The following is a 21140-nucleotide window of genomic DNA, read 5'->3' on the forward strand; positions in this document are numbered from 1 at the left end:
TGAATTTTAGGTCTCTACGTCCATCCCATGGGGAATGGGAGCAGTAACAAAGGTGTTGCGTTTATATTTTTGTTGAGTGTATGTGCAGTTAACAGGTAGTTGTGGATGTAAAACCATGCTTAAAAGAAAGTACACCTTCTTTCAGTAGCCTACCTCCTTCTTATTGTGTTGTCTAATCTCAACAAAACATTGTACGATCATCTTCACACAAAGAGAAATGATTAACATCTAGATGTTTGTTTGTTTTTCTAAAGATTTATTATAAATCCCAGTTCTGTGGGTTTTCATGTTCATTGTCCTCTTGGACTGATGACCTCACAGTTGACCCTACAATACTTGATGGTTGACTCAAAGATGGCAAGTTGCCAGATTCTGTGGCTGGAAAACAAGCCCAGCTCATTACCCCTCACCACCACTGTGACTGACAGTTGGTTATTGGAGGTGTTTAAGCTGATATGCTGTGTTTGCCTTTCACTAAATGTAGCTGAATAAAAATAGATTCCAAATACACAAAATCAGTAGTAGCCCAATTAATACTAGTGGGGTATAAATATTGTGTTTACGTATGCGTAAATAGCTTTACAAGGGATACTGATAGTGAGAATTACTACAAAAGGTCATATTAGTCATACTGTGATTTAATTGATACGTTCTACATCTGTGTGCTAGTGAGTGTGTAAGTAACTGAAACAAAAATCAGTGTAGATCTGATTAACAAGAAGAATTATTGCCATTTTATTCTGTAATGCTTTGCTTTTATTTAGTTATGGCATTGATCCAGGAGTTCTCTGCACCATCTCTGTCTTCCACTCAGCATAGATTGAGCTATGGGACTTTCAGGTGGCGTTTTCTTAGTCAGAGGATTATTGCCCACGTTGGATTTTACACGAATATCTGGCCCCAGAGAACAGTGCTGGAGGCCCTCCAAAACTGGTGACCGACAAGCTCACTTTATTCCTTATAATAATTCATTGTCAGCAACAGGTGAGCAAAGATAACTATAGTCCCATTTATTCACACAGTAGAATACTGGCCATTGTACCATATCACTGATTGATTATTTCTGCTGTGCTGGACATTTAGCACCCATTTGTTTCACTTGCAAAGTCAGGCAAAATGAGAAAAATGGAGGTGCTGTGGAGAGGACTTAGGGTGAATGCGAATAAATAGTGGACCATGAGGTCTATACCTTTTGAAAATTTCGTCATTGCAAGCTGCTCAGATTGCTATTTTGTTCATTTTCTATGCATCAATTTTCAGACAAAGGTGGATAATGTAGGTTTCGGAGTAATGCATCAAAATCTAAAAAGCTGAGTTTTTGCATTTTTGAATAAAGTTTGCTCTTTCATCATGAGGGTTTCAGAGACTAGGAAAGCTGAAAAATCATTTAACATGATTCATGCCATCATAGAACTGTAAAAGTCTGCAGTGATCAGAATTATTGCATTCTTCAACAACTTCAGCAACTGTTCCAAGTGACTTAGAGAGTCATACTTAAAGACAATCACTGTGGATATGTAATAAATTGATCAATTTATTACATATCTACAGCACATGTATTACTACGGCACATCTTGTCTATATCTAAACACAAATGTAACAAAAGCTCTAACAATGGTTGGCTGGTGATCTCACATGAAAGCTTAGCTTTGAGCCCATGGTCAGTGTTGGCCCAATGTTGTCAGTATGTACTGGCTGCAAATTCTGCTGGTTTGACCATTATCCTAAAAAGTGCTGGCAAAGGGTTTCACTTTACTCATGGCATTTCTTCATAGTGTTCATTGGGGTTGGACAGTCAGTTGTTAGTTCACTTATTTTTACAAGTAGGTGGTCCACTTGTGCAAAACTTAGTTTCAGACCAAGATTCTGCATATGGAAACTACTCGCCACCCGCCACACTTTGACTTGGTTATCAGAAGTACTTTACAAGTCTACACACACCCAAACACTGGTTCTCCTCAGACCTGGTATCATCAGCTCTAGTTGCACTGCACTGTGCCAAGTCATGAATACATGCATTTCCACTACACTGTTGTTTCCCTGGTGGTCTGCATGGGCCACTGGAACTAATCAGTCAAGATCTTAACCAAAACAAAGCTGTTTTTGTGCTTATTATTAAGCGCAAAAACAGTTATTGTAACTGTTGGCAATTTAACTTTAATCTTTCTAATTTAGAGATCACCTTGATGTTATTGTTCCTGTTAGAATTGCTTACAGAGTGGGATTTGGCGATTGTCCCATTGTCATTTGGTAAAAATGTTTGCCATCACTGGGCTGTATCTTTAGCATGCAGATTTTTTGGATATGAATGAATAGATCTGACCACTGAGACCATTACATTCAGCAACAACATGCACCAGTGCTGAATATATAGGTTGCACAATAATACTGTTTTACCTCAGACATATAACTAAACTTTGCTATGGGTCATTCGACTTTGAAGTTATTACTCTGCCTCCTCAGATGTGGTCCCAACTCTGCCAGCAAGAGTTCAAAATGCCCCACTAACATCTTGAAATATGTACGAAAGCAGTCATGATACAGCCTCAACTCCTGGATCAAACCATGAAATTCTCCCTGCTGCTGCCTTCGTTTGAGAACTGGATGAATCCAGTATCTCAGTTTCTTCCTTTTCTTGTTTAGAAAGATCAGGATCAGCTCAACATCAACTTCTTTTTGAGGATGGATTTTCTGCATATGAAATGAAATACAATACTTTTGGTGTATGTATCAACCTAGTATTATGGCAAAAGGTGTAATAGACACTCCGGTCCACCGTGTCCATTTCACGCTTCGCCTCTCCAAAACATGAAATGTACACGCACGCAGAAAATGCAGTAATCTGAAGTACCAGCACAGGGAAATATTTCAAGCCAGCATGAAGATAATCACAAGAAAGCATTTAAACAGACATTATTAGCACCTTTACATGTATATACATATTAGCTGCCTAGGTTAATTGTTTCTGATGACGAAGGACCCTTGATTGTACTTAATACGTTTTCTGCTCACTACCAACTTTGTAGCTTTAAATATATTATCTCCCCTACTGGTAATGCAACGTCTGCATGCATTTAGATTTCACATTTTAGAGAGGCAAAGCGTGAAATGAACACAGTTGACTGGCGTGTCTATTACGCGCTTTGCCGTGATATCAGGTTGTGTATATATGGTACAGTTCACATTTGGAAAAAAAAAAAGATTTTTCCACTACATGCTCAGTGTTTAATATACTGCTACTGGTTAGAGGAAGAGAAAGAGAGATTTGACAGTTTCATCCTCCAGGCCCAAAAGAGAATAACATATTTACCAGTAGGCTAGTCTAACTTTCCTAAATGATGGATGATTTAGCCTAGAGTAATAGGTAAATACAAGTGGAAGGATGCACAGCCAAAACAGCAATATTTCATAAAAGTCACATTGGCTCTTTTCAAGAAAAAAGAAAACCTTTTTCCACCGTTGAGGCCTGTTGTTCAATTTGTTTTTATGTGTATAACATGGTTTACCTGTCTCGCCTCGACTGTGGACTGTGCCCTCTTCACACACAGAAGAGTCCTTCACAGACACACTCACGTACTACCGTCTCTTTAAAAGCACTATTACAGTAAGCTCTAAATTAAAACCAGCAGACTCCTTCTGTTTTTACTCATTTTAAAATGATGATGGTGAAGCTCCTCCCTGCATGCAGAGAAACATGTTCTTATTGCAAGTCAAACACAAATCAAACACATAAAACTGATCAATATATATGAAAACCGTGATCAATATGTAATATATTTATATAAATCTCCTAATAATCCTTATAATTAGGCTACAGTCAGACTTCGGAAAACAGTGGTTGGAGACTGTTGAGACGGTGTGCAATGAACTTGGAGTCTTGTTGCATTAGAAATGGTTGCTTTGAAGATGGGGACCAAGTCTGCGACCAGTTGTACTCTGATTCAAACCCTTGCCTATCCGTCCGAGAGTAATTGCAATCAGTCTGAGTCGCACGACAATGACTTGGAGACAAGTTGCCATCCACCAGGTGATCTGTGCAACTGCCTTGCAGTTGAAAGGGTGCTGCACTCCTAACCTCTGGGTTTCCATTTTTGAAGTTGTACCATGATAGTGTGATACATGCTGACTGTAATTTTGCATTGTTTTTTGGATGTTGTTTCAAAATATGTAAATATTATATAGTCAGTTATTCATGCCATGCACATTAATGCTCCCTCCATGCCATCAGTGCTGTGTGCTGACAGCCAGTTTCATAGTCCCTCTCCTCTGTAGCCTGGAGGATGCAGCTTTCATTATTTCCAAAAGGAATTTCAAATTGTGAACGGTCACACCACAGGAATGCTTTTCACTTCAACTCTTAAAAGAGCTCAAATTCAGAGGACTGTCAGAATTGCATTTTTAATGTTTGTGGAGGCAGTAATCAACTATGTTTTTCAGAAGTTTTCTTGTGCCCAGGGACTGATTTACAGATCAGATCAGAATTCAGTTTTCCATGAATTTAGATTCTTATTTCCAATGCAGGAGGTAAGAGTATTGAATATGCACCCAATTAAAATTTTCCTTAGCAATTATGTTATTTGGCAAGCACTTTGATAAAATTACATAACTTAAAAATGCAATGAAGTGTGCCATTAGTGGAGTGTCTCATCCTTCAGATGAACTCTTGGAAAGCTGCTGGTTAGTGGTTCTGCTCTGCAGCGTCTCTGATCGTGCCACAAACAGCACTCTGCCTCCTGCAGGTTCTGGAGACCGTCCCACCCATGGACCAGATTCTTTTTGAGGAAGTAGTAGGATGATATCAAGAACTTCCATAACAGCAGTATGGCCAGTAAGCCATCGTGTAGTGAAATAGTACTAGAGGCTGGGGTCCTGTAGCTCCTGTTAGAACAGGCTCTCCAGTAATCACAAGGTTGGTGATTCAATCAATCCACTCAAGTAGAGTAGAACAGCATGATGTAAGAAACAGTGCATTTAGAGACTAGAAAAGTCACTGGTTGGCATGACTGAATTTCAAAATAGAAGCTAGTAAATTGATTGCTGGTGGTAGACAATAAAAAAAAAGCCAAAACCAGACGGTCACCAAATATTCCTGCGTATCCGTTAGTCTTTGTGTGGGAAGCAGTGGAATTGTGCTGCCTCAGGGCCATGAGAGAGTAGACATACAGATTAAATGACTGCATTTTGTGTTTATTTACATTTTACACAATGTTCTAACTGCTGTGGAAACTGGGCTGTATAACTACACTAGCGCTTGCTTTCTACAATTTGTCATAGTCAGCGTCATAGTTAAGCGTAGTGAGAAATTTGCATACTGTGAACTTTTTTAAGAAAAGACCTTATTATGATTTTACGTGATCAACGCTTCAGCAGTTCTTTGAGGCACGAGCTCACTCAGGGCTCTGCAGCCCCTCTCTTTCTCATGCTGCTACTCTTAATGTGTGGCGCTACTATGATTAATTGGCAGTTTTACTACTTGCTATACTACATATGGAATGAATGACCAACTTCTAATTTATGGGTTTCTACAGTCCTCCATGTGTAGTCATAATTCTTCATTAAATAGCTCACAATTTATTGGTGAAGCTTACTTTATGTTAGGAGTTGAGGGTTACTGTCTACTGTCTACAGTCTGGTTCATTATTTTGCCAATAGATTATTATTTTGGCTGAAGGCACATTAAAAATTATTTCAATGAGCATCCCTCTTTCTGCAGAAATACAATAATATACAACTGAGCACTAACTGAAAGTGTCTCATTCTTGTGTACATTTTGGTATTATTTAGATGGCTTGAATTCACTGGGAGGATTGTAGTCTCATTTTAAAATCAGTTAGTAATAATAATAATAGTTTGCTAATTATGAAACATCTTCAGGCCACCCATAAAGAGAAAAAAATATACTTAATTTAAATTTGGCCATCTCCTTGTGCAATGCTGCACAACGTCCACCCCAGCTACTTTTGTTAGGTTAATGCCTAGAACTCCTATTCTGACCATTTGGACCTGTGTCTTTGGTAAGTGCTGGATTTCCTCCACTGTACCAGAACTGTGAGCCTTCAACATGAATTTTTTATTTGTAGTAGAGAACAAAGTTGAAAGGAGACAAATCTGGTAAGGTGTGTGCTGAGTGAAGATTGTGTTAGTGTATCTGAAAAGATCCTGCTCTGTGAACAAGTGTGTATTGGCACGATAGCATGTGTCACACTTGAAGTTGTTTGCTGCAGCGAATGGTCTCCTTGAGACCTTTAGGAATTTTCAGGAAAAACAAAAATTTGCAGTCACATCTGTGGTTTCACTAGTGGAGAGAGTGGTGAGTGGACCAGCAGGGACTGGCAGCAAGAAGGTGGCTGGTTTAGGGTTGAAGTAGCTGGCCGGGACATGTGGGAAATCTGGAGTGCACACTTTGGTGTTTACAGTGCTGGAAAACAGCAAGGAAAATAGAAATCCGAAAGGATAACAGTAATGGAGTCTAAATTTTTATAACACCATGGCTAACAGACAATCTGGCAGATAGTGGGTGGTGAGAGCTCATTTATAAATACTGCAGCAACGTGATTAGGTAATTGTCCTGGTGTGCCAGCCAGCCAGAATCCTACAAGAACCAAAGCCCAGCCAAGAGGGAGAAAGAGAAAGAAAGGGAGAGTAAGAGTGAGAGTAGAGGAAAAACCAAACAAATGGACATGTTGGCACTGGAGGCATATAAAGATCACGATAAGGACATGTAAAGTGATCTGCTGTATGAGGAGTTAAATGACATTAAATCACAATGGATTCTTTTTACATTGTATTATTATAAAGTGTGACTTTTTATCCAGGAACTTTGCTTTTGTAACTCCAGTACAGCAACTGGATCTGATCGTCGCAGCTCAAAACAATGCTTACAGTTCCCCAGACACTGCTCATCACACTGTATACCTAAAAATAGCAGCGGGTCGTTTTTTTTTCCTTCTTTTTTTCAATTTTCAAGATATCAGAGTTTGTGCAGCTCTTCCAGTCCTAAAAGCTGCCAGTATGATCTGTATCATGGATGGAACAGCACGCAAAAGTAAATTATCAACTGAAAAGGTGCAACATGTTCCTTTTAGATGTATTGTTTACACATAACAGGGCCATGTGGTACATGCTTCATTTAAGGATGCCTTTACATCTGCTGAGGTAATATTTGAAGCTAGAGGGCAACATGGAGATCAAAGAATATATAGCCTCTTTTCAACTAGTTCCTTGAATCTACTCAGTTTCTGTCCTTTTCCATTTTTAAGGAATCACTCACATGACTCATCAAGTGATGCCACTGATTGGCCAATTTGTGGCATGCAGTCTGTTGATGTCATATTTTCAGACTCAGCTTGCGTCAAACCCCAGCTGAGCAGGTACTACCAGTACCATGTACTACCACCTAATGGAAAACCCTAAAAACTGAATTGAGTCGAGTCAAGCTGAGCTGAGTAGGTACAAGTGGAAAAGAGCCATATGACGGAGCAACTGGTAAGTGGTAAGGACAGAGACAGAAAAAGTCTTTGAACTTTAACATCAAATTAAAACATCAAGTAAAAGAGAAATCACTGGTGGACTGTGAGATTTAAAAAGAAATGTTCAAAAACAAAAGCAGCCGCTGAATTCCTTGTTTTAGGAGCCTTGAAGAATAATCCCAAATAACAAGTCAATAGAAAGAGTGAGTGAAAGCATCTAAATCAGCAATTTGTGGAAGCAGGAGCTGTACTTAAAGTTGCTAATTTCTTGTTAGCAGCAGAAATCCAAAGGCAAGATTTAACGAAAAGTCAGAAAGGGCATGACAGCAGAATGACCTCTCACCAAACGGAAAGCCAAAGGTATGGCATAAGACAGGAGGAACTTAGAAAAGTGTGAAATTTATGGGGCATCTGTATATCTGTTCCAGACAGTGTCTCCAGCATGAGTCTCACAGTAGCCAAGTCTGTTTATTACTGATTTAAAGAAAAAAAGAGTAAATGTTGAGTACTGTCACATATACTTACTGAATCAAAGAAATGTTATTTCCTTTGACATCAGTTAACTTTTACTCTACATCTGAAAAAAACCCCTGTACAAACACCATTAAAGTCAGTCTTTATATAAGATGACAAAACGTGTGCACTTATAAATAGAAATAAAAGCTAAAACATGACAAAGATTCTACCTTTTCCTCTTTGTAATGTTGGCTGACGCCAGGGCTGTGCAGAGATGTTTGAAGGGGCGGGTGCTCAAAGTTAAAAAGGGGCACATAGAAACAGGCTGAATAACAACAACCCACATTCATCAAAAATCTAATATGAAATCACATCATACTGTATCACTGTCATCAGGTGTGGACAACACAAATGTAGCCCGTGTTTTTAACTGAAGGGGTACAATGTTCTGTTGAGGGGTTGCTGCTGCTCCTGGTGGTGTTAGAGGACAGGGCTGTGTTGATCTGAGACGGTAGACATTTAAAAAATCCATAGGAAAGATTGTAGCTGATTAAAGACGTGTTATGAGATAATAATAAAAAAATACAAAGATTGGTGACAGCGCTTGGAATCATAAGGCAAGAGGTTAAAAAAAACTGTGGGAAATAAACTGAAACCAGAACATTAGTAGGGCAAAAGAGCGGGGTTGTCGTGGTAGTGTAAGAATGTAACAAAAAAATCTATACACATAAAACACACACACATGCACATGCAGTGACATTTTATACCTTCTCCAGAGTACTGTATATACTATACCACAAGTTTGCGTCATGCTGCTGATCCAGAATCCTCATTGTTTATTCTTAATGGTATAATAATAAAGTAATAATAATTAACTTACTTTAAAGCAAACTATGTTCCCTAAAACGGTGGACAGAGCTACAGACCCATGACGACTTTACACAGTAAGCTAGCAGCTAATGACCAGCACTTCTTGTGCAGTTAATAATAGGACAGTTAATGTTTTGAATTTGAATTGAACTTGCAAGCCAAAAATTCAGTAAAGACCAAATGGACTGTGCGGGTTTTAGGATGACTGCAGTTCACTGGAATGTTTCCTAGATTGTAGCCTTGTTGGTGTTGTATTTCAGCCTTTGCAAATGCAAACTTAAAGGTATTGTAAGTCATTTTTGCACTAATAAATATATATTAATTGATGTGTATTTAAAACAACAAATTCACATAAACAGAAATAATTAAACAGAAATAATTAATTACAACTTAATCAACTTTAAAATTCCACTAACGTCAGCTAGCAGCAATTAACAACAGCGCTTATAAGAAAAGTTTAGGATATTCTCAACAACTCACCTCAGTATCGCTGTAATCGGTCAGAAGTGCGCTACACAGTCTCATCGAATCATATCAGTCTCCTTTTACAGAGTTTTACAATCTCCTCTAAAGTAAATAGATGTGAACACCCGAGCTGAGCTAAGCTGTCAACATAGCTGAGCTGAAGTAAACAGAAGACTGACAGCATCTACTCACTACATATGAGTAGAAGCCAAAGTTGTTTGTCCTGGAGTGGCTACTGTAGCTGGGATGCACTTGAAATGGGAGGGGTAAGAAATAAGAATTGTACTGATATCAATCTGCAATGTACTGAAATCTAGTGATGACATTTTACTTATAGTACCTTTAATTTTTAATGGCTTCATTTTGTGATATCATCATATTGCTTCCCAAATATGTTTCCATAGTTTTGTCGTGTTTGCCATTTTTAGAGTTGGAGAAAAAAAAGAAAAAAAAAGCTTTGCTCCATTTTTACAGTAAAGTTTTACAGTCTGGTTGAGACAACATTGATGATGATGATGATGATGATTTTTGTTTTTATTAATGTTATTTGACTTGCTGACTGTCATTTTGGCTGTTAACGTTTAACCTGGTATGTATCAAAAAATCCAACACAAATATAAGTAGACAGTATACAAGAATAATAATGTCTGCCCAAATAAGTCTGGCAACTCATTTTAGCATTTTTATATGTAAATCTTTTTATCCATCTGAGGACAACTCAAACTGTGGTTGACTTAATGGTAAACAATCCTCTCCTTCCTATTTAGAAAGTTCAAATGGTACAAATGAGCTGGACCTCAACTCGATTAAAATGCTTCCTTAAAATATTAAGAGAGCATTGCATAAAGGAATCGTCACAAACTTTGATGAACTGAAGCAATGTTAAAGAAAAAAGGGGCAGAAATTCACTCAACTATTAGAGAGACTGATAAAGTCACAAAAAGAGAAAAAGAAAGAAAATACATAATACATATATGACTTTAGTGTTTAGTATATAGTATTAGTATAACATGGCTGCACACTGAAATAAAGTCTCTTTGTGTCGGAACTCTGTTTTTGTGTATTATTTGTGTATTTGGTATGCCACAAATGTAGCAAGACTTAGTACGTCTGCAGGACACAGAGAAACACAGTGATACTGTTGAAAGCTGATATCAGCCACAGCTTTTTAAATGCCTCTTCTCTCTTTTTAAAGCACTCTGCTGTGTGTTACATCTCTCTGACAGTTCAAGGATGGGGGAAACAATCTGGGGCAGCTAGTCACTAAAGCTCCTCACCGGAGGAATTTGAGGCCTGTGTGTGGGAAGTGCAGAATCGCCCCATGTGAATACAGTGGAATTCTAAAATCACTTAGTTAAGGATGAGACAACACATTTGGTATTTATGTGGCTTTGCTTCTAAGAGATGATTGCTCAGTGTAATCTAAGATTTACTGATATTATTCCGAACCAGACAATCAAACAACATACCCCAGTTGTTGTTATCAGCTAGTCTCCAGTGTGATGATGCATTATTGAGCAGGGCTAGTGTTGAAGGCTGGTTTAACATGTGTGACATATTAACTTACATTACATGTTCTTAAACCTTCAAAACCTGCAACTTCCATTTGCTCTCACTTCTGTCCAATTCCGATCAATCTTTTATTGAAATCTGATAAATTCATTCCAACAATGAATGTCAGTGAATGATTAACTAATAATTTTTCTGACCTCCTGACTTCTAAGAGTCTTTCAAGAATTGATTGTCATAAAAAAAGTCACTGATATAGATATTCAAGTTTGATAGCAAACAAAAAAGTCTCAGGTGTTGTTTGATCCACTGTCTGTCTAGGAACACATTCCCACTGTATTTTTGGATTTCAGTGGGTTATCGCAACAGCTCTGAGTTGCTATAAAATTTGCCGCATACATTTGTTGTGTACATTTCTAATTGTGATTTTTCGTCTTTAGTTTTCTACTTGAACAGATTAGCCCAAAATCAATACTCAGATAACTTTGGGGATTTCATGACGTTCATCTGCAGTTCCTGGTATGTTAGCATTGATTCAGAAAAAGAGAAAAGTCCACTGAGGATAAAATGTAGTACTGATACAAGTGTAACAGAGTAATGCCATGCTGTTCAGACAGCTCATTTTTAACCTATTGGCAGCGTCTGATCAAAAGAAGCATTTGTCCCGTACTCACTGACATTCTCATGTGGCCTACAAAAAATAATTTAAGATCTAATTAAAAGCTGGCAGAGAACTGGATATTTTCTGGGTGTGTGCACTCTCCAGAGGTCTTTCCGTGTTGTGTTTCCTGTTCATGCACTTTTATTTTCATTCACAGTGTAACCAATACAGGCCTAACCCATCCAAAGAATAGGCCTGGGACATTCTGATAGTCAAGTCAGAATGTCTGTTCATATGATAGGCAATGACAAGGCGATAGAATTGTGTATTAAAATGTTTCCTACCTGACATTGGGATCAAAGCTGGAATTTTTATGTTGTGACAGCAGCAGTGCCCATTTAGCTGGTTATCATTATTTGTTATCTGAACTATTCTTAGCCAAAGGGTCATCTGCCACTAAGGCCAGCACGAGTCCAGCTCATCTGCATGGGCATTCATCCAGCTTCCCAGCTTAACACACTCCCTAACGAATTACAACTGACCTTTTTAGCAGCAGCATCTGCTGGGCACTCGCCACTGTAACCTTCTTTTCATCTCTGAACTCTTTCTCTCCCTCTGTTTCGTCAGCTTTTTTCTTTTTTTCTATCCCCAGCCTCACTTTTCCAGCTCTACGGAGCTTGCCTCCGTTGATGTGCTAACACTTTGTCGTAGTCAAAGACGGTCGGTAAGCAGGAAAGCTGGCTTTCTGCTAATTTGATCATTGGTGTGAAATGTGCTGGTTTGTTTCTTCTGACTTCTCTGGTGAAGGAGAAACAAGGGACAGAGTGGCAACATAACTTCCGTAATGAGCTCACGGAGCTGTGCTGAGAGAGCTTGCCTGTAATGTTGTTAACAACAGCTGCTCTGATCAGATATTGATGATTGAATTGTGTAAAGGACCCCCTGTTGGTTTACAAGTGCGATGCCTCCCCTTATCCAATTACACGGGGTAAAAATTAATATTTTGCTCATTTAGAAGAGAGTCAACCTCTTGCAATTATAGCAATGTATCTGACAGTAAAATCCATTAGCTTAATGAATTGAACACCAAGGAGAGGCACATGTTAATTTGGTGAGAAGCTGTTGCTCTTTGGAGCGCTGTGCTTAATACTCAGCAGGACGTTTCCTGCTTTCTCTCTTGTGCCTTTGTGTGATAGACACACTCAGGAACAAGTTCTCTTCTCAGGTAAAAAATAATTTTTTTTTTCTACTTTTGCCCATCCACCACTTCTCATTAAGTTAATCTTTACAGGAATGAAACATGAGCTGACCACTAGGTTCAGACCTAACAACAAGGGGCTTTATTTCTCAGGACCTCTTCAGCTTACTTGGCACCACGTTAGCACAGGGGTGGCTGTAACTCAGGAGGTAGAACAGGTCACCTACTGATCGGAAGGTTGGCGGTTCGATCCCTGGCTCCTCCAGTCTGCATGTCAAGTATCCTTGGCCAAGATACTAACCCCAAGTTGCTCTCCGATGCATCCATCGGAGTGTGAATGTAGTTGGTAGAGCTTGAACTCTCTACTAATGGCCGACCATTAGCTATATAACACATAGTTGTATATGTACACAGGGCTTAACAAGCTTTTGACTGGAACTATTAGCATAGGTGTACTCTTTGGGCTATAACTGAGAATATCAAGTATGAAACACAGAGTTGGTGACCTTTGAAGGGTTGGAAGTAGACTTATGGTTTAGTTTAATGCTATCCCTCCCATCTATTTTCTGACAGACCCAAACCAAACCCAATCTTATAACAGAAGATCTGTTAGGTCGAAATTCAGTTCAGTTAAATCCAATTATATAGCGCCCAATCACAACAATAGTCACCTCAAGGTGCCTATAAACCCCAGAGAAAACCCCAACAATCAGATGACCCCCTATGAGCAAGCACCTGGCGACAGTGGGAAGGAAAAACTAACTAAAAAGGCTCAGGGAGGGGCAACCATTTGACCGATTGAGGGTAAGGATACATGTAAGAGACTGGACTTGAAAAGCAATGTTTTGTATTTTTTCAGAATCCTTCTTACGCATAAGTAGAATCATACATAAAATGCTACCTAAACCTAACCCCTAAGTGATTCACTAGCCACTTTGTGGACATTATGAGGTTTTGAGGGAACAATTTGGCAAATTAGCCAAATTCTAGTTATGTAAATTGTCTGGGTACACCTCTGACTCAATGAGAAACAGATTTAAAGTACATGAATCTAATGTTTGTCTAATGGCAAACAGAAGATGCACAAGGTTGGTTTCAGAGTTTCAGAGAACAGGACAAAAGAGGAAAAAAGCCTAACGAAGGTGTTACAAGGGGTCTCGCTTCTTAGTGAAATAGGTCAATACAGCATTAGCCAAAATCAAAACCACTAACAACAAATAACTTTTTAAGAGGCCTTGTTTTACTGTTATTTATTAGGCGGTGTTGAGATTTTTACAGTAAACTCCCACCATTGCTGACCTTAAATGCAGACAAAATATAGGGTCAGAGCTCACATCCTAACAATAAATCCAGCTGAATGATTTTTCGTGTCTCGCGGGATTATGCATTGTGGAGAGAGATAACAGAAAAATATTTACTTATTTCTCTGTTTACTCCACATTGTAGGGTTTTGGCCATTTAGTCCAAACTAAGATGAATATGCAGACTTTACAATGGCAGAAATAGAACTGAGACCTCCTTCTAACTATGGAAAATGAAGTCAGAGATAAGAGTTGCTTTCATTCCCAGGCTGCTGCAGAAGTTACCCCTGATGCCTCTGCTTCTTAACAGAATTTAGGCAGATTAATTATTCATTTTGCACATCTGTGCACCCTTGCTAAAATAGTGAGTGGCTCCAACTGGCACAGGCTGATAGAGCTCTCAAAGATGCTTATTTATGTTGTTTGTCCTCTAGAATCTGAACTAGAAGTGACGGTGCTCTCGACTGATTACAAGACTTTGGAAGAGAGTGGCAGTGCTGACTTATTTATGTTTCTCTTCTTCTCTTGCTGTTTATCTGCAGACACATACACTCCTGACATGTTTTGCCCCTGTTTTCTCAGTCTGACCATAATGTCTTTGCTGCCAGAGGGTAGGGTAGTGTAGGGCCTACCTTACAATATAAAGCACCTTAAGGCGACTGTTGTTGTGACTGTTTGGTGCTGTATAGATAAAACTGAATTAAACTGAATTGAATGATAGTGCAAATATTTCATACTTGAATAACATGCAAGTTTATTCTTCTGTTCTGTTGCTGGTGCTTCATATTCCAAGAATCAAACATTTTCTCTGATGCTGAAACTACTGTAGGCTGAATTTCTTTTCCACACACAAAATTTATCATGAATCATTAGGGCAATAAACAAAGATTCAGGTCTAGAAACAGAATTAGTGTAAAATCATTTTGTCAATAAATTTCCATCCTCCTACCTTGCCTAAAGACGACCACCAAATTTCTGTGTGTCTCTTTCTTTTGCTGTATCAGTCAATATAATTTTTTATGTTCTAAGTAGATATTCTCTGGCCAGTGGATGTAAATTTAGCCACTTGGTTTGTTGGCATGATGAACTATCAATTAGTAATAACAAGGAAAAAGATTTTTTTTCATCTTTCTGCCAATGAAAATGTAAAATCCGACCCCAAATAAGCCATGCAAATTATACATTACCACAAGCTAAGTGGTACTCTCTGTGAATATTAAAGAGTACACTTATGGGAAGCTTGTAAAACCACACAGACTGGATGTAAAAGGCAGAGGAAACCTCTAGGTCTAAAACATTATGGCCAACAGGGGTGAATCATCTGAAAACTCTGAATTTAATGACGACTTTGAGACAGTGATCTTACTTCTGATTTGTGAGCTCAGTCTCTTTTTGCGTACTCTGTTGCTGCTTAAGAGCATTTTTCTGTTCACTGTGACACTAATTTTTTTTTATAGAATGTTATCTCCTTAACAAAAAACAAATGTTAAAGTAGGGTATAATTTAAGGTTTGTCTGCCTTGAGATTGACAAGTCTCTAATGAGCCCTTTGCCTTGGCATTCTCCAGCTCTCTGTCAGAATATTTGTGTTTCCTGCTTGTGCTTGACAAACCAGAGGACACCTGGTGCAGTTTTTAAGACCAAACTCATCCTCACCATGGCCCTACTAAGTGATTTGAGGAGGATTAAAACTTTGATGATCATATGCTGTGCAATGATTCCTTGAGTAGAGATTTTGAATCTAAAACCAATACCAAGATGCATCTTCTTGTTATTAATGCATCTTAGTATTGCTTGACAATCTTGAGCTGAATGTGTGTAAGACCAACAAAGAGATAACAGTGGACATTACCAGAAAACTAGCAAAGAACCTTCATCCTCTCAGCATGAATGGGATCCAGCCGGAGAGGGAAGACCAGTTATTACCTCAGGTGACTGAAGGACTTATGATTTTGCACTACAGAGAATCCTGTACTGCAAAATCCCCACCCGGATGGGAAACTGCATCCAATGCATCCAATTTTTAAGACTTCTTAAAACTTGTTACAATTTTCCTACTTTTGCTAATAGCACAGAGCTATTAGCTATCAAATTTGTAAATTGAAACAAGTTTGAGATACGTTCCTCCTAAGTTCCCTCTGTCCCGTGGCTCCAAATGAAGCTGCGCCTTTGTAAATGAGGATGAGTTAAGCCTGACTGCTTCCAAATATGAAATGCGAGCTTCTGTTGTAAACTAGGCTGAATTAGTAATAGAAAGCAGAGAGGGCTCAGCTATGAAAATAAAAGGTTTTTGCAGCCATGTCACCTAGAATACATTTTTTCTCCAACAACACACAGCCTGGAGTTCAATTTTATACTTTAATGAATTCCCAGGAACAGCTCGTCTTTGATCTCTTGTTATTTATTCATTAACAAATAACATTTTAGCTTTATGTCTTAAGTGGGATATTTTGTATAGTTTTTCTGACTCATTGCTTGCAAAAGCTGCTCAGCATCTGTCACTAAGTTAATAAAATATTGATTAACTGTGTTGAAAATATGAGTTTGTTGTTTACTTGCTCTATTACATCTTGGTTGGTTTGTCACAGCTCCCTGTAGACCCACAAAACAAGGCTGCCTGATAGTACCAATGGAAATCAGACAGCTTTCTGTGTTTGTGTGAATGTACAGTGGACATATTATGTCATTTTGTCAAAACTGTTAGTCAGAGAGGTCCAGTTTGATTCGGACTTGCCGTTTAAATAAAAAAACATTTTCCCTAACTTCTTTTGACTCATCCTGTCTGAAATGGGCTTTTTCTTTCAAAAACAGTCAGCATTATGTGTGCAGTTCTTAAAAACACCTGCCAAAAACGGAACTCCAGTCAGTAAACTCATTTTCTCCTTCTCCAGATGAAGTCAACAGAGGTGGACCAAGGGCTTTTCACAGACAGCTACTGCAAAGTGTGCAGCGCTCAGCTCATTTCCGAGTCCCAGCGGGTCGCCCATTATGAGGTGAGAGTCACATGACCCTGATATACGATACTACTCTATTGGAGCTAATGACAAGATTTGTGCTGTTTAGGCACTGCCCCCAGAGACACTTGGAAAATCTATCCACCTGAGCCCTGCAGCTCCACACTGACATACACCTGAGTTCACCCAGTTGTTTGTTCTTTCATTTAGCCTCAGTTGAATGCAAACCTAGAAATACAGATATAACCAAAAGAGAAACTGAACTTTGAGATTTTCCACAGCTCATACTTTAAGGGGTATTCATCCACACTACCTAACATTTTAACCCCAAGAGATCATTGCTGAATTCAAACTTTGACAGCACAGTTGCAGTAAACAAGAAAAGCCATTACTGAAAAGCTACAAAGCATTTTAAAGTTACAAATAAGTCTCTAATCTCTCATTTTGTATTTAAGTATTGCAAAGTGATACAACTAACTACTGCAAAATAAATTTAGGACTGGTGTTAGATTGGTAATCAAAGCCAAGTATTGTATCCAAATAAATCCCCCAAATTTTCCCTTCATTAACCTTACTGTTCACAAACTGAATTGCCCTTTGTTTCTAATGGTTAATATAGTTCCTGACATGGAAGCCCACTAATTAATGATATTCTATCAATAGGATTATTGAATAATCTCAGTAAAGCCCTATTATTTTGATATTTTGGTGGCTAGCTTTGGAGCTGGCTAGTAACTACCAAAATAGAGAGATGGACTAAAGAAACCACAAAATTTGTCTGCAGTATGCCAAATACCATCTCACGTCCACTTTAATGTTCTTGCAAGTGAGTTTTAAGGAGTTTCTGACAAAATAAAAAAAAATATAGTAAATCTATGTAAACACATCTGTACCTGTCCTTTAACCCGACGCGCTGAAACTGGCGATGCCCCAATCAGTCAACTCAAGGTCAAATTGAGGAAGGCAGCCAGTTGGTTTCCTCCTGCCTGAGCATCATCAGGTAGTGGACCTCTATCTCTCTGCAGATGCCACCGCTCACTCACTGTCAAACTGAGTTTCAAGACCAGTGAGTCTGATGGCTAGCCTGCTGCTACAGGACATCTGCAGTAACAGGAGTTGAAGGGACTCATATGAACACTACCATCCAGGCAATATTATCAAAGACTGGCCAGCTGACTTTCATTCTTTGAGAGGCTGAAAGAAAACAGTTTGAGACCTTGAGTCAATTAAGCATGTTATTGATTTCCTGTTGTTGTGCATCAGTTTGCTGAGGTAAAATCTCAACAACGAAAACGAAATGGTTTTTTTACATTTTTCTGACAGTGTTACTTTGTCCTAACTTTGCCTCGTCCTAAGCTTGCTTTCCTTGACTTTGAGTCAACTTTTCTTTTGCAACTCTTAACTCAGACTCTGTTTCCTGCAGGGCATAGTGCTCGCTGTGCTGCTGCTGCGGAGTGCTATTTAAAGTAGCCCTAACTGCCTATGGGAAACAGGAGAACTATTGTGTTCTTCAGGCTGTTGCAGGAGACAGAAAGTGGCTGTACCAATCCGAATCAAATATTAATTTTGTTATTGTGTGGTGAATGCAGAATACAGCACTTGGCCTGTTGCCTCCTGGAGATGGAGTGTATTTGGCTTCTATTTTAGCACAGTTAGGGTCTAATGCATGGTGACGTGTTTGGGTCATGTTGACGACAGTAAGAAAAAAGGGAAGTGCCACAACAAAGTAAACTTTTGAATCGAGATGGCAGTTTTGCATTTGAAAAGGTGAAGTGTTTGCATTTTTGTTTTTGTCGATTTGATTCCAGCAGTGCTGCATTTGAAGATTTACAGTTGCTGTATATCAGACTGTAGAGCTTCAAATCTTCTAACTTGCATCTGAAACTCATGACCTCTTTCATTAAAAATATGAACATATGTATAAATCATAATAATGGTCATTAATAATGAAAAAGTGCATTTGCCAAAGAAAGAAGGAAGCCAGAAGATTTTACGTCTATGCTTCAGGTGAAGCGCTGGGCCAGTTGTGTATCTGTAGTTGAAAACTCCTTTTGACGGGGGATGCACACCAATTTTTTTAAGCTTTTTGCAACAGATAATATGTTATTGTTATTGCCATTTCACATTTTTGGCCTTAAGGGTCTGACTTCATCACCCCTTGGAGATTCCCCCCACTCAAGGAATCTCCAAGGGAGACAGGCAAAAATGATTTCCTCCCTTGGCCTCAAGCCCTACAGGTGGATTTTGAGGTGAAAGTAGGTCCTAAGGCATATTGTTCTAGATGTACTGGCAACACCACCAGTGTCAGGAAGTGTGGGGTGAGCTTTCAGGCAAATGTCATGGTTTTCCTCCGCAACTGTATAAGGTATAGTGGGAAGAGTGTGCAGACTTCAAGTTCGACTCTGCAAAAACAAGAGAGATCAGAGGCAATAGGAGACACACATGTAAAGGGCTTTCAGGGTAGGAATAAATAATGAAATAACTAACTGAAAAAGAATTCATAGTTAAAACTTCCTGGACCATAGTAGGGACTTTTTTATCAAATGGAGAACTTTTTCTGTATCCCCCCTTCAGATGAAATCTTTTTGACAGACTGGTCACCTAACTCACTCAAATATGATGATCTGTGATCGAGTCAGTGTTACTTTGAATTTTTAAACTCCAAAGTTAAATCAGTCTTTGGGGTGACAGTAGACATGTAATTGATCTTTAAACCTCCTTTTCAAATACATCAAAGCAAGAGCTCCCCTGCAGAGTGGATCAGAGTGGCCTTTGGTTCTCAGTTCAAAGATATGAGTGTGGCGCATGTTAATTTATGCATCTGTCTCGTTGCATGTTTTCTGATTTGGGCGTGTACTACAGCCCTTCTTGACAAGCTGCCCTCTTGCAAGCAGTGCAAGAGAACCTCTTTTAAACTAGATGCCTATTACGTTTTAATGTATTTTCCCTAGCAGTGTTGAGTAACTGCTCTTGAAGAAATATAACACAGCTCGTTAAATGTCTGATTGTTCAACGTGTCTTTCACTTACTGAGTCAACAGCAGTTTATTAGTACTTGCTTGAGTGTGGCATGTTTTAGGGGTGATCTAAGGCACTGTTTTATGGCATCACACGGATGAGAAGCAAAAAAAGGCCCATCAGGTGCTAAAAATGAACCTTAGACTCAAACATTAGAACAGGCTTTTCCCCGCAGCACGCCGTGTAATAAATACTCACAAAGAAAACGGCGGCCGTTACAACTTATGTCTAAAAATGTATCGTTTCATGCATCTGTTAAAACACTCGACTCCAGGTACGCGACGCCCAGCTGGAAACACTTCAGCCAAGTCGAGCTGCCTGAGATTCACAGAATTTACAGAAAATGTTAAATTTTTGTGATTTATATCGTTATCGGGACGATAGATGTCTTATATTGGGATATGAGATTTTGGTCATATCGCACAGCCCTACTTCAGAGAGACCTTAAAGTCAAGCTCAGATAGAGTTCTGACAGATCAGCTGAATGCTTACCTAATAGCTTTCTTCACATCCAACTGCCAAATCTCATATTGATGTGTTATATAAGCTGCATCAGCCTGTCCACAGTTGGCGCTCATCTGCAAGTCGCTTTGCAACCCACCTCCACACCAGTTTCTCTCTTTTTTTAGAATGTAGTTAAGTCTTATATAATATATTCTCTTTTAACAAATTAAATCTAAGCAGCAGTCTGTTAGTCTGTTATTTGAGATGTGGCAATGCATAGCTTCCATTGTGCCATACCTTAATGACAGGACCTGTTATGGACATCAGACTGCTACATAATGACCTCATAGTTGTGGTCAGTTATTACTTAATATAGTCTGAAACAGGTGTACATTTCTGCCTTGCTTAAGTTCTTTTGTGTTATCAGAACATGGCCTTTGTTTAAAAATTAATTAATCATAACATTAATTAACATGAGGATAATATATACGGATTATATACATGATAGCATCTAGGACTGGGTGATATATTGAGTTTTTAAATATATCAATATATTTTTATACGAAATAAGAGATGTGACAATATCGTTTATATCGATATAGTCTATGTTACGTTATAATTATACTTGTGGAACCACAAGTTTGCCTCTCTTTCGTCCACTTTTGTCTCTACGCTGCGTTACTCTGCCTTGCCTCTCTCCTTCACTGAACACAACTCCCCCTCCCCCATCGCTTCACCTGCAGTTAACGACAAGATGGACACGGTAGCTATCAAAGAGGAGCTGGTCGGTAAAAAGAAAACATTTAGAGATTACTATTTTAGTGCTGCAGCATTACTCTCGTTAAAATGACGTTAAC

General features: G+C 38.8%; 1 protein-coding gene across 2 annotated transcripts in view; it reads left to right on the forward strand.

Annotated features, from left to right (window-relative positions):
- The window catches only part of zmat4a (zinc finger, matrin-type 4a), a 157037-nt gene that overhangs the window by 9434 nt on the left and 126463 nt on the right, over nt 1-21140 (forward strand). For both annotated transcript variants that reach the window (XM_005748241.2, XM_005748242.2), the window contains exon 2: nt 16760-16861. In XM_005748241.2, coding sequence (XP_005748298.1) covers nt 16760-16861 — 102 coding nt within the window. The remainder of the gene's footprint in view (nt 1-16759; nt 16862-21140) is intronic.

The sequence above is a fragment of the Pundamilia nyererei genome, unplaced genomic scaffold (assembly GCF_000239375.1).
Source record: "Pundamilia nyererei isolate P.nyererei 1_Seehausen unplaced genomic scaffold, PunNye1.0 scaffold00217, whole genome shotgun sequence".
NCBI classification, from domain to species: domain Eukaryota; kingdom Metazoa; phylum Chordata; class Actinopteri; order Cichliformes; family Cichlidae; genus Pundamilia; species Pundamilia nyererei.